At 43.6% G+C, this 14,478-nt stretch overlaps 1 protein-coding gene across 3 annotated transcripts in view; it reads right to left on the reverse strand.

The window, feature by feature from the left end:
- Window positions 1–14,478, reverse strand: part of LOC142651274 (E3 SUMO-protein ligase NSE2-like) — a 106,343-nt gene that overhangs the window by 54,583 nt on the left and 37,282 nt on the right. The window contains exon 1 of one of the 3 annotated variants that reach the window (XR_012847594.1): window positions 13,175–13,196. The exons of 1 other annotated variant lie outside the window; for it this stretch is intronic. Coding sequence is in view for 1 of the 2 variants with exons in the window: in XM_075825740.1 (XP_075681855.1) it covers window position 13,654 (1 nt within the window). In the remaining variant the exon portion in view is untranslated. Of the gene's footprint in view, window positions 1–13,174; window positions 13,197–13,653; window positions 13,677–14,478 lie in introns of those variants that run through there. One more of the 3 variants, XM_075825740.1, reaches the window with a different exon arrangement.

The raw sequence follows: 14,478 nt of genomic DNA on the forward strand, positions 1-14,478 counted from the left end.
AAGTGGCTCCAACTATTGCACAAGAGGCTTTGCAAGAATGAAATGTATTGAGTGTTTTCCTAGAAAAAAAAAAATGGCAAGACTGCCTGCCAGCTGTTCAGATGTCACTGTCTAAAGCCGAGCTGCAAGCTCCCTGGGATGAGTCATGGTGAGTCACGCTTTAGTTATTTTTCGCTTTTCATGTACTGCCAGTCACTACGTTAATATTCAACTCAAGAGTAAATTTAGCAAACCGGGAAAACAACTGTTTCCATGGCAGCAAGTGAATAATATTTATGCTATAGACAGTAATCGGCGGAAGGCATTCACAGCACTAAACGGTGGGAAAATGTTTGGCTCATCAAGTTTATTACTCAGGGTCCATATAAGTTTCGTTTCGGTTCATGATAGCATATCGAGAGTATTGCACAAGGATGGATCGTTAGGAGAGAGGGGTCGAGCCAGTAGGATTTAAATCGACGGCCGATCCTTAGATCAACCAGGACACCTACCCGTCAGCAGAGCTAATGGGCCGCGCCGTGCCCTGGACTACCCATCAAAGCGCCAACCTTGTTCACGTGAATGGTGCAGAGCTGTGGTAACAAACGCAGCCCAAGAGTGGATCTGGTTCCGAAAAAATCTTTAAACGGATTAATCCCATCTCTAACATTTATGGCATATCCAAAGGATAAGCCATAAATGTCCAGTAGATGCAGTGTTCGGTCCAGGAAATGCAGGCGACATACGACTCGTATATCACGGACCAAACTCTGCCATGTGAATAAGCCCTAATAGTAATTAACCCCAAATTTCCCCTCACAGATTAAACCAATGTTGTCCATTATAATCATTATAGTAAGTGATCCCATCAAGTACCTCGCTCAGTCATGATGGGCAATATTGGGTTAAGGTGTGAGGTACATGATGGGGTTAATTACTATTAATGTGAGGCACATGGAGTTTCAAAAGTGATAACACCTCGTGCCTCACATCAGAAAATGGAAGGACATTATTGTGGGTTTTTTATTGTTGGCAAAGTATCGTTTTGGTATCGAGTATCGCAATACTACTCTAAAGTATCGGTATCTAAGTCCAGATTCTGGTATCGTGACAACCCTAGGAGTAACTATACACTGTCAAAATCCAGCCTGCGCTGACCTTTGGAAACTATTTTACAAATTATAGTATATTATATATCTACATAAAACGTTGAGTCACTGTGTACACACATTACATTACTTATCCTGCGTTACATCCTGTATTATACTCCAGAGCTGCACTCACTATTCTGCTGGTGCAGTCACTGTGTACATACATTACATTACTTATCCTGTACTGATCCTGAGTTATATCATGTATTATACTCCAGAGCTGCACTCACTATTCTGCTGGTGGAGTCACTGTGTACATACATTACATTACTGATCCTGAGTTACATCCTGTATCACACTTCAGAGCTGTACACATTCTGATCTGTATTATACTCCAGAGCTGCACTCACTATTCTGCTGGTGGAGTCACTGTGTACATAAATTACATTACTTATCCTGTACTGATCCTGAGTTACATCCTGTATCACACTTCAGAGCTGTACACATGCTGCTGGTGGAGTCACTGTGTACATACATTACATTACTTATCCTGTACTGATCCTGAGTTACATCCTGCATCACACTTCAGAGCTGCGCTCACTATTCTGCTGGTGAAGTCACTGTGTACATATATTACATTACTTATCCTGTACTCATACTGAGTTACATCCTGTATCACAGTTCAGAGCTGTACACATTCTGCTGGTGGAGTCACTGTGTACATACATGACATTACTTATCCTGTACTGATCCTGAGTTACATCCTGTATCACACTTCAGAGCTGCACTCATTCTTCTGGTGGAGTCACTATGTACACACATTACATTACTTATTCTGTACTGATCCTGAGTTACATCCAGTATTATACTCCAGAGCTGCACTCACTATTCTGCTGGTGAAGTCACTGTGTACATATATTACATTACTTATCGTGTACTCCTACCGAGTTACATCCTGTATCACACTTCAGAGCTGTACTCATTCTGCTGGTGGAGTGACTATGTACACACATTACATTACTTATCCTGTACTGATCCTGAGTTACATCCTGTATTATACTCCAGAGCGGCACTCACTATTCTGCAGGCTATTCTTAAAGCCAGTTAACAGTTTGTTGACAGATCCACCCCCTTAATGCATAGCTCCAGATACCACGTCTTCTGCTCAAAGTTTAAAATGGATGGCAAGAAATGCTTTATGGGAGACAGGGCAGGTTGGTTGCTAAGGCAGCAGTGACACGCTGAAGTCCCACCTTCATTTGTGGCACTAGCAGCTAGCCTGCCCTGCCTCCCCTGCTGCTGCTTCTGCGGGGTTTAAAAAAACAAAAAAAAAACAAACACAGAGCAAACTCTGTACAGACACTGAACAGGAATGGAATTCTGAGAGATTTGAGCTTTCTGCAGAATTGTGAATGCAGCTCTGGATTGGAGTCATAACGTCTGTACTCAGAATCACTATCTTTATCACACCAGTGTTAATTCAGAACCCCTCTACATACAGTAATTAGACTTAAGACTTGCTCTTTATGAAACAGGATTATTTTTTTCAGAACATCCATAGTCCCAGGAGCGTTACCATAGGGGGTGCAGAGGTTGCAGTTAAACACGGGTTCTGGAGCCTCATGGGGTCTAAAAGGTTCCTCTCCCCCATATAAGGAGACCCGTACACATGAATGTTGGGGGGGCTCGGTTAGAGATTTTACAATGGGGCCCAGGAGCATCAGATTCTGCCTCTACATAGTCCCCACATCTGCGCATCTCAAGCATGTCCTCAGCATCCACAGACATGGCGTTCTCAGGGACACAATATATTCTGCACTTCTATCCACATTCTTATGCGCTGCAGATTCACGTGGCGGAAAACTCACATTTATCGTAGCAAACACTGACACAATTGTATTTCTTCTGTCATATAAATCACCTCCATAACCAAATATTAGGAGTGATCAATCATGAGAGGCAGAGTCCATTCTACTATAAATAACAAAACAAAGCATGTGACGTGGAGAGATCGTGTTTATTATGATGGAAGTAGCGTTGTTTGCTTAGTAAAGAAAAGGGAAGCATTTATTCTGAGATACAGATAAAATGCCAGGATGGAATCTGCAATGTACACGCACTGCTCTCCCCATTACAGTCTATAGAGGTTATAGGCCGAGTTCACACGCAGCGTATCCGCCCTGTGCGCCGCAGGGAATTCCGGGCGAAAAAGTGCACCAAACTGTGGTGCAGTTTTTAGCCCGGCCCTCTGACGTCATGCAGGCCGGCCTCTTAGGATGATGTTTCATCTCATGTGACCGCCACTACAACCTGTGATTGGCTGCAGCGGTCACATGGGATGAAACATCAGCCCAGGAGGCTGTGCTGGAGGGAGGAACGTTTTATGCGGCGGTTTTCGCTTTGAACCCGCCGTAAAAAAAAAACACAACTGCTATTTGTTGCAGGTTTTACCTTCCCATTGAATTCAATGGGGAAAACCCGCAACAAATAAGCAGCGTTTACGCAAATACAATTGACATGCTGCGAAATAAAATTCTGCATCACATGTCAATTTCTGAGCGTTTTTTTTTCGCTCAGTATTTACGCAGCGTGTGGAGGAGATTTATTTTATCTCATCCACTGCTGCCACTGTAATTGCTGCGGATTTTTCGCAACTAATTCATTTGTGGAAAAATCCACAGCATTTATGTAACGTGTGAACTGACCCATAGGGACAGCTGCGTATATAACTCCAATAGACTGCAATAAGGAGAGTAGAGAGCATGCTCGGCCTGCAATGAAGAGAGTAGAAAGAAGGCTCGGCCTGCAATGAAGAGAGTAGAAAGAAGGCTCGGCCTGCAATGAAGAGAGTAGAGAGCACGCGCGGACTGCAATGGAGTAGAGAGCACGCGCGGCCTGCAATGAAGAGAGTAGAGAGCACGCGCGGCCTGCAATGAAGAGAGTAGAGAGCACGCGCGGCCTGCAATGAAGAGAGTAGAGAGCACGCGCGGCCTGCAATGAAGAGAGTAGAGAGCACGCGCGGCCTGCAATGAAGAGAGTAGAGAGCACGCTCGGCCTGCAATGAAGAGAGTAGAGAGCACGCTCGGCCTGCAATGAAGAGAGTACGCTCGGCCTGCAATGAAGAGAGTAGAGAGCACGCTCGGCCTGCAATGAAGAGAGTAGAGAGCACGCTCGGCCTGCAATGAGAAGAGTAGAGAGCACGCGCGGCCTGCAATGAAGAGAGTAGAGAGCACGCGCGGCCTGCAATGAAGAGAGTAGAGAGCACGCGCGGCCTGCAATGAAGAGAGTAGAGAGCACGCGCGGCCTGCAATGGAGTAGAGAGCACGCGCGGCCTGCAATGAAGAGAGTAGAGAGCACGCTCGGCCTGCAATGAAGAGAGTAGAGAGCACGCTCGGCCTGCAATGAAGAGAGTACGCTCGGCCTGCAATGAAGAGAGTAGAGAGCACGCTCGGCCTGCAATGAAGAGAGTAGAGAGCACGCTCGGCCTGCAATGAGAAGAGTAGAGAGCACGCGCGGCCTGCAATGAAGAGAGTAGAGAGCACGCGCGGCCTGCAATGAAGAGAGTAGAGAGCACGCGCGGCCTGCAATGAAGAGAGTAGAGAGCACGCGCGGCCTGCAATGAAGAGAGTAGAGAGCACGCTCGGCCTGCAATGAAGAGAGTAGAGAGCACGCTCGGTCATCCTCCTTCTCCCTTTCTCAGTCGCAGATGGTCCGTGTCATCACTGGACCTCAATTCAGTCCATTCATTTATTAAAGTGCAAATACCCTTGCTGATTAAGGTCCCATTCACATCATGTTTTTTCACTATGTCTAACGCCGGGAAAGCTTCCCATGTACATGCTAAACTTGTCCATAAGTCTCCATTAGCACGACGGATGTAAAAAGAGTGCTCTTTTGTCCTACGACGGGGTACTATACATCAGTAAACTTTCTTTTTAAGTATGGAATAGCATAGTAAAATACCATCCTGCGGGATACTGCAGAATCCTCGTGTGGTATACTTTTTTTTTTACATGGGATTCTATGGGTGACTTATTGCTGTGACGGATGCCTAACAGTGACATCCATTTCGCATAGGCCCGTACAGTACACATCACGAAAAACTCAGGACGTATACATTAAACAGATGCCATAATAGTCTATGGGTGACGGATGAAAATGTCACGCATCCGTCACAACCTCCGCTTAACATATACGTTGGGAGCTTTTCCCATAGCGGAAAATTGTTATGTGAATGGTGCCGAATATAAATTGACATCTTTATTTTATTGTCGCACAAAAACACAAAATTAAAACGCGCAAGAAATCATAAGGGCTGATCCCCCATTAAGGCTCCCAGCCCCACAGTCAACCCTGAACTATACAGAGATATGCAGACCTCAACTTCACATGATATGAATCAAACCACGGTCATGATATCTAAAAATACAAAGTCGCGATGCTGCATATACCTACAACAATAAAACGTAACGAGGAAAAAAGTGACCAGATATTAACTTAAAATAAAGTGCTCAGTGCTGCAAGAGAGTCAGTATGAATATACAAAGAAAAAATATTTTAGAAAGCAAACAATGTCTGTCATGGTCAGGCCCCTTGCACACGACCATGCCCATAATCACGGCCGTTACTACGGGCACGGCTGGCTCCGGACAGCCACCCGCATTTGCGGGCCGTGCTCCTATATAAAGTATAGCAGCACGGTCCATAAAAAGCAAAAAAATGGGACATGTCCTAGCTTTTGCGAAGCCTTTCTTCGGCTCGGATGCTTTTCCCTAAATATACCGGAAGGTGTCCGTCGGCCATAGAAATAAATGGGTACGTAATTACGGACACAATCTACGATCGTGCGCATGGGGCCTTAACCAGCTACTTATCATAAGCAACGTGGTGGCGGTCGCATAGACCATGGCATCAAGAACCCCACAAAAAAACAAAACTGTTTAATCAGAGCCTGCAGGGCTGGATTTACTTTTAGGTATAGTAGACCTAGGTATGTAGGCGGCCCTGGGGAAAGGGAAAAGTTTACATATGAATACACTGACAATGGTGCAGACATATTTAAATGATGTATATTTATATGTTAATTATGCACTCAAAGCGCTGTGGTAGAGAAGCGAAGAACCAGGGCGGGACAAGGGGAAGGCTGGATGTAGTGAGGAGCGCACCGCAATGTCCTGCTTCCTTGTGTAGAAGCAGACAAATATTTTAAAGCCATACATGACTAATTCATGGGCGGAGTCTACGGCTCCAGACAATGTGTGTTTACAGGTTCATGAGATGTAAATCCAGTTCCGATTGCCGGCGTAGAAAGCTACGGGAATGATTACCGTTTCCCTGGCTCAAAATTAAAAGCTATTGAGAAGCTCATGATGTTTACATCGAACAGATGTCTATGATGTATGTCATACAGTGGGATGTGTCACCCCTAGGCTTCAATGTTAAAAAACATCCCCGTTGTATGAAATAGCGGAGTCTACTATTCTATTCCGCACCTCAACAAAAGGTATACCGGCGTGTACCAGCCTGACGGAGACCTTTTAGGCCTCCGTCGGGCTAATGCAACCCTATGGAGATGTTTAGCTCATCGGGAGCATTCCTAGCTAAGCATAGGGCAAAAAGACGATGTGTACAGGGTCGCAGTTTAGAGCTCGCAGCTATGTTGTATGTTCTCCCTGTGCTTGCATGGGTTTCCTCCTACATTCTAAAACATACACATAGAGAATTCAGATCATGAGTGATGACAACTACTGTACAGCTCTGAGGAATATGTTGACCCAATATAAGCAACAGAAATAAATATAGTATTGAATGGAGAACACTGCACCAATTGGAACATCTTAAAGGCTATTTACACTTATATATATATATATGTGTGTGTGTGTGTGTGTGTGTGTGTGTGTGTGTGCGTGCGTGTGTGTGTGTGTGTGTGTGTGTGTGTGCGTGCGCATCAGTGTGTTTACACATACTTTTTATTAAAAATTATTTGTACTTTTTTTTTTAGGTACAGCTGCTCTGTATTCTCTATACAGAGCAGCTGTATCTAGCGCTATTCACTGAATCCGTCAGTCCCGCGGACCTGATAAGTTCATTGACAGCGGGTCCTGCGTGGATCCACCTGTAAACTGTCACATCTAAGTTATGAACATTGGACTTTATGTTCGAGGTAAAATTTGGTCGATGCATTCAGTATTTAATTGTGAAAAACAACAAAACGTAGCGAAAAATTGCAAAAATTAGCATTTTTATAAATGGAACTGTATCTGTTTGTAAAACACATAGCATTACCACATAAAATAGTTACTATTTCGTATATCCCATATGTCTACTTTATGTTGACATCGTTTTTTGAACATTATTTTATTTTTCTAGGATGTTACAAGGCTTAGAACTTTAGCAGCAATTTCTCACATTTTCAAAAAAATTTCAAGAGCCTATTTTTTCAGGGACCAGTTCAGTTCTGAAGTGGCCCATACTTCAAACCCCCATAAATTACCCCATTTAAAAAAAAACTGCACCCCTCAAAGTATTCAAACCAGCATTTAGAAAGTTTCTTAACCTTATAAGCATTTCACAGGAATTAAAGCAAAACGGAGGTGAAATTTACAAATTTCATTTTTTTGTTTGCAGAAATTTATTTTTAATCCAAACACAGAAGGTTTTACCAGAGAAACGCAACTCAATATTTATTGCCCAGATTATGCAATTTTTATAAAGATCAAAAAGCAAAAGGAGCACCTAGCGGATTTTGGGGCCTTCTTTATATTGGATATTTTAGGCACTATGTCAGGTTTGAAGAGGTCATGTGGTACCAAAACAAAAGAAAACACCCCCAAAAATACCCCATTTTGGAAACTACACCACACAAGGAATTTATCTAACTGTTTAGTGGGCATTTTGACCCCACAGGTGTTTTATAGAATTGGGCTGTGAAAATTAAAAATAATATTTTTCCCAATAAAACGTAGAATTTTTTCATTTCCACAAGGACTAAGGGAGAAAAAGCATCCCTTCATTTGTTAAACAATTTCTCCAAAAATACAGCAATAACCCATATGTGGCCATAAAAGGCAGGGCTCATAAGCAAAGGAGCGTGTTTCACGTAGTGCAGTGTTTTAGAGCTATCAGTTATTCACAGACAGCAAGCATATGAGGACCCGCCAGAGGCGGGTCCTCATAGGCATCCATACAAGGCAGACACAGAGGCCATTATTAGGCCTCCGGTTGCCATGCTATCAGCACCCCAGCGATTGCGTTGCTGGGGTGACGGTTGGGTAAAAAACCCTCAGATGTTGCGCTCTAAATCGAGCGTAACTGTACCACGGGAGCCCCTTTCCGACAGCGCCGTATACATACGGCAGATGGCGGGAAGGGGTTTAAGAGGATCTGTCACTAGTTTGACGCCCTATCTCTTAACTAATCTAATAGGCGCTATGATGCTGATAACTACAGTGTGATTTTTTTCCCAAAAATATTATTTGAAGTTATGAGCATTTCTATAAATATGCAAATTTGGTTATAATAGCCAAATAGGAGGTGACTCTTTCTTTTCACTCTGGGCGGTATAATGTTTTCTGTAGGACGCTGTCCAATCAGCATACAGCTTCTCCCCCTTCCCTGCCCAGCAACACAGTGTGATCATATAGTATACAGCTTCCATCCCCAACTGTGTTTTCAACTGGTGATACCTCCGGTTGTTTCACAGCTAGAACTGTATTAGAATCTCCTTTTTCATATGCCAACAGAACCACTGTTCTAGGTGGTCCATAGCCGGAGATATTGCTTTTTGAAGTGATCCCACATCCCTCCAGCCTCAGTCTCTCACACCGTGTGAAGCAGCTTCATGCTGATAGGACAGCGTCAGAGGCGGTGAGGTAGCTCCACCTCAGGAGAATCACTGGTGTTGACACCCAGTTGTCAAATACAGCGTTATTTGCATATTTAGAAAAAAAGCTCATAACTTTTAAAATAATAAACGTTAAAGTTTGTTTACTGTACAAGCAGAAGGACTAAGGAACTGTAAGAGCAGCAAGGCGCTGCCACTGAAAGTAATGGTGGCTAATGCATTCACACAATTTAACGGGAGATTGGAGGCATTTCTTTGAACAAAATATTGTTAGGAAATGTCCGTCACTTTAAGGTTGTCATGACTACTAGTCATGCTTCTGGATAGCCCTGGTTTGAGATGCTGAGCCAATCTAATTTCTCTGTCTACTACCTGTCAGGGCCAAGAGTGGAGTATTTGAATCTGTTCAGTTTTCTCAAAGTTGCTTGTTGATTTTCTTGCGTATGCATGTGTCTGATCAAGCTCCTGGTTACACCCTGTATCTCCTTGACTGTTTGAATTATTTGAACTGGACTTCAGCTTGTCTTTGAATTTACCCTCTGCTCACTGATTTAGGCTTTTAGTATCTCCTGCTTTTGTACTCGGTCTGCTGATTACCCCTCTGGCTTGTCTGGTTTTCCATTCTGGTATTGCCTGCAAGTGCACCTCCTGTCCAACACTGTATTCTGTAAAAGCAACCTGGGTTCTATGCAGCCAAATCCAAGCTGTCTTTGTGGAATTACTCATATAGCAATTCCATAAACTTGCACTCTGGGGAATTGCTCAAGTAATGATTCCTTGACAAATATGTCCCGATCTAGATTTCATTTACATGGATAATTAGTTAAAGGATCACTGTCATGTAAGGAACCAGGAAGAAATATATTTCCCCTTTCTTTGAGGACAAATTTGCAACAAACTCAAAAAGGGTTTTTCCCTTCTGGATCAGAGCGGTGAATGTGATGGACATTTCAGCCTGTATAACACACGTAATATTATCTCAGGCCAGGAACGCAGCATTCACTACGGGTGCTCCGAACACAATGCAGATATTGGGAAGAGATAAAGGTCTGAAAGTACAATTTACCATAAGATCTTTATAAGCCAATTACATCTGATCCGTCTATAATCTTAGGTCTATGAGGACAAAGCAAGGGGTGTAGCTGAAGGGGTTGAAGACATAACAGTCATGCCGGGGCCCTTGTGCCTGAGGAGGACCAAAGCCTCCTCCGCCAAATAAGAACACACCAATGGCACATGGTAGGTAGGAGTCCTGAAACAGATAACAACTCCTCAGAAGCCAAAATGTCCACTATGAGTTTGCTTATTAGTCTCTATTAGCCAAATGGCACAATATTTTTCTTCAGTTTTAACTAATAGTAAAGCGGACCTGTCCCCTTAAAGTGTAACTAAACTTTAAAAAAAACTTTTGACATGTCATAGTGACATGTCAAAAGTTTTGATCAGTGGAGGTCCGAGCACTGGGACCCTCACCAATCGCTATAACGAAGCGTCAGAAGCCAAGGTAAGCCGATCAGGAACTAAGCGGCACAGCGCTGACCCGAGCTCTTCTGCCACTTCATTTTAGAGATCGGTGGGGGTCTCAGTGATCGGACCCAATCCGATCAAAACTTTTGACATGCCTTAAATTTTTTAAGAGTTTGACTACCCTTTAGCTTTTCATCAGAGACATCCCTTTCATAAGAGTGCCGGTTCCAGACAAACAGCTGATTTTGCTGGGGGGAAACCATGGGCAGCCAAGTCCTCCAGAACATGAGCTGATTTTAGAGGGGCTCATAGCGGTGGAGTCCCAAGCGAGGGACCGATAATAGGGCAAATGGACAGGGGTTGTCTTTATGAGAAAACCCCATTAAACAGAGCAGCATAGTACGATGACAGACCCGCTCTAAGTAACTTAATGTTTAGAAAAGACACCTTGAACCAGAATCACCTTGTGCGGTGTCGTATCGGTGCAGCACGTTTCATCTGATGAATAATTAACCTCCATCCAGTCACGTCCACAACCACAAATCACTGGCACAGAGAACTAAATGATGTGTTGAGAAATCCCGGTGCAGAGACTGGGCGCTCAGTCAATACAAGAACACCTTGCCAGATTACACTGTAAACATCACGTGCCCGCACAATATCCTTTATCCTTCTGCTAAAAGACACCTATGGAGGGCCGAGACTCGTACACTTTCTCTATAGGATACACCATCCAGCAGTGTTAACTACAGGGTGAGGTAACATAATAAAGATATGAACTCATCAATGTTCTCATTACATTTTTACATATACAGCAGCGCATTAACGTAACTCTCTGCCACATCCGGACGTACTAAACCGGTTCTGACAGCAATGACCCGAATGGCTTTTAGTTATAATTTATCTGAACATTAATGGTGCTGTAATAATAAGATACAGGGCTAAAAACCTAAAAATAAAACAAAACCTAAATATAGTATTTATACTGTCACTCCCATCATGCCTCAGGATGGAGCCCAGATTTTATGTTCTCTTTACTCTGGAAGAACTTTCTCCTGGGCTCACTGTCACCCCCTGCTGAGTAAGGACTCATTCACACGAGCGTGAATCACGTCCGTGTGCTGTGCGTTGAAACAGCGCACAGCACGCGGACCTATTGATTTCAATGGGGCCATTCAGACATGCGTGATTTTTCACGCAGCGAGAGTCCGTTGCATAAAACTCACTGCATGTCCTATATTGGTGCGTTATCACGCACCTACGCGCCCATTGAAGTCAATGGGTGCGTGAAAAACCCATTCATCATAAGCCATGACTAAGGACCTAGCGAGGGTCTGAAACGCGTAGGCTACCGCCTATCCTCTCTTTCTCTCTGTACTTTGGACTATACCTACCCGTCACTAACTTTTGTTCGTAGCTTCTCTGCTGCGATTTTAACCAAGACAAAATAAAACTTGGAAATAGATTCCCGTTTTAACAGAATTTGCACTCTCAGCGCTGGATCCAACTCCCCTGTTTCTAAAAACCCATTCAGTCATTGTCCTGACAAATTAAAGGGCCAACCTCTGCCCATACACCCTACTTTGTCCCATGCTCAGGACCCCCTTCTATAAGCCAAAAAGGAGAGATGCTTAGTAAGAGCGGCTCCCGTTCCGATGAATCCGATCCGCCTCTGTATTACATGGAAGGCCATTTATTTGAATGGCCGCCATATCATACTCCATTTCCCCTGTTTGGCTGACCGTGGCTTCCCCTGGAAAATCAGCTGTTTGCTGGGGGTGTTGTGAGCCAAATCCGTGTCAATCAGCTGATCCTTTTTGAGAGGGGTTGTCTAAACTTTAAGCAAAATAGAATTATCTTCTGTTTTTATATAACTTTATATTTAATCAGTGTGTATAATGAAAAGCTATGTTAAATAGCTTGCATTTTAACGGCACACCTTTTTTTAAAAATCTCTACTTGCTGTCAGTGAACGGAAACAGAAGGCTGCAAACACAGTCTAAATACCGCTGACTGCGTTGCTACATTGAATGTAGTCTTAACAATCCTCTCAAATAAAACAGGTCTGTAGAGGTATTGTTGCCATTCATTGATAGCAAGCAGAGATTTAAACAAATGGGGAGAAACTGGAACACAAAGTACGTTACAAAGTTGCAGAACTTATGATTGTTCAATTAAACTTTATTGATAAAAGATCGGGGGACTCCTTTAAGGCCTTTTTACACAGGGCAATGATCGGGTGAACAAGCGTGAATATGAACGCTCGTTCCCGATCATTGCCCTATGTTTACATGGGAAAGACAGCAGATGAACGAGCAAACGCTGGTTCATCAGCTGATCGCATCTTTTATGTGGCCACAAAAATGGATGCCAGTCGGCGGCACATCTTGTGTAAACAGGAGATATGTTGCAGACGAAATGCAAACGCACGGGGATAAATAATCGTATTAACGATCGCTCATACTTAACAATCGTTGCTCCTTGTGAATGAAGTAAAAGAGCGCTGATCGATGAGCCATATTGTTGATCGGCACTCGCTATAGGTGGTTAAACACAGGTGATATCTGCCCATGTCAAACCACCTTTAGGCCAGGATCACGCAGACAGATTTGATGCAGTTTTTGGAGCCAAATACAGGACTGGACACCTTTCTTTCCTTCTGGATCCACTTTTGGCTTTGGTCCAAAAATGGAGCCAAAAATTGCATCAAAACTGTGTGTGTAAAACCAGAAATCCTTTTAAGGCCGGGATCAAACAATTTGGGCAGAAAGTTGCAAAATAGAAATGTACTCACCATACAGATTCTGGTCCGGTCCCCGTCATTTGTGTTGTGCATCCTCTGCCGCACCTGTTGTCCCTCTGTGTGCGCTGAAGAGGCATCAATCATGATGAGACATCAGATGACTCACTATGGATGTCAGAGCAGCAGGCAGAAAGGGATAACAGGAGCAGCGGGGTACACACAGCACCAATGACAGGGAACTGGAGCAGATTCAGTAAGTTGCACATTTAGCAATTTTGATTACAAACGTATACATTTTTAAATCCCCAAAAATGTGCTGACGAAACGATAGGATCAGCCGTTGAACGAGCCTTTCTTTCATCGGCAGATCGTTGCCCCGTTTACACAAGGCAATGATTGGGAATGAGCATTCGGTGAATGATTGTTTGCCCGATAATTGGCCGGTGTTAAAGGTCCCTTATAGCCCCCAACGAATACAATCCAAACAGCAATCTCTAAAACACAACAACTTATCTAGCAAAATTCTTTACTTTACTGAATCCAAAAAGGCGGCAGCCAATTTCTTATTTTTCACTGGAGCTTCCCTTTCACCGGTGTACTATATCGTACTAGGCTCAAGCAGGCACAATTATAAATTCAAGTCTCATGTATACAGCATTACTCACCTGTAGAGGAAAAATACAAAGTAAATATAGGACATAGTGTAAAATTTATTTTCAAAATGTCACCATGGTCAAAATGCCCATAGTTGCCCCGGTCACCCGATAATTCAAAGATGATACAAGGACAATGTTATCAAGGTTGAACCAAGCCTTAAGTCAGCGTACAGACTTATAATAAGGTCATCTGAGGATGAGCAGGTTGAGGACCAGGACGCTATGGTGACGTAACCAAGACTGATAACCAGGTGAGGTGCAGATCATTCCCATGTCCGGCTATGGATCTGAAGGTAAAATATAGGCTGCAGAGGCTTGAGCAGACTATGAGCTTGCATCGATGTTTAGCTTGACCCAATGAAATCCGTATTTATGTTTGTTAACTGTATATATGGCCGCGAGTAGACCCCAAAACACCTCCCAATGAGACCTCTCAGCACCTCAATTTGTAAATATTGCCCGAATAACACATTAATCTGCGAGTTACTCCTTACATGAGAGAATACGAGCCTCGGATACAGAATGTTTAATATATAGATCTAAAAGGACTTGTCCCATCAGGGGCTGAGACAGGCGGAGTCTAACTGCTCTTCAAGGGACGGCCTCTCAGAGACACCAAGCAGAGGCGAGAATGGGAGGAGCGTGGAGGGACTAGTTGGAGGTATATGTCATAAAGCAGTTTGCCGGAAGTCAGGGACA

The sequence above is a fragment of the Rhinoderma darwinii genome, chromosome 5 (assembly GCF_050947455.1).
Source record: "Rhinoderma darwinii isolate aRhiDar2 chromosome 5, aRhiDar2.hap1, whole genome shotgun sequence".
Lineage (NCBI taxonomy): Eukaryota > Metazoa > Chordata > Amphibia > Anura > Rhinodermatidae > Rhinoderma > Rhinoderma darwinii.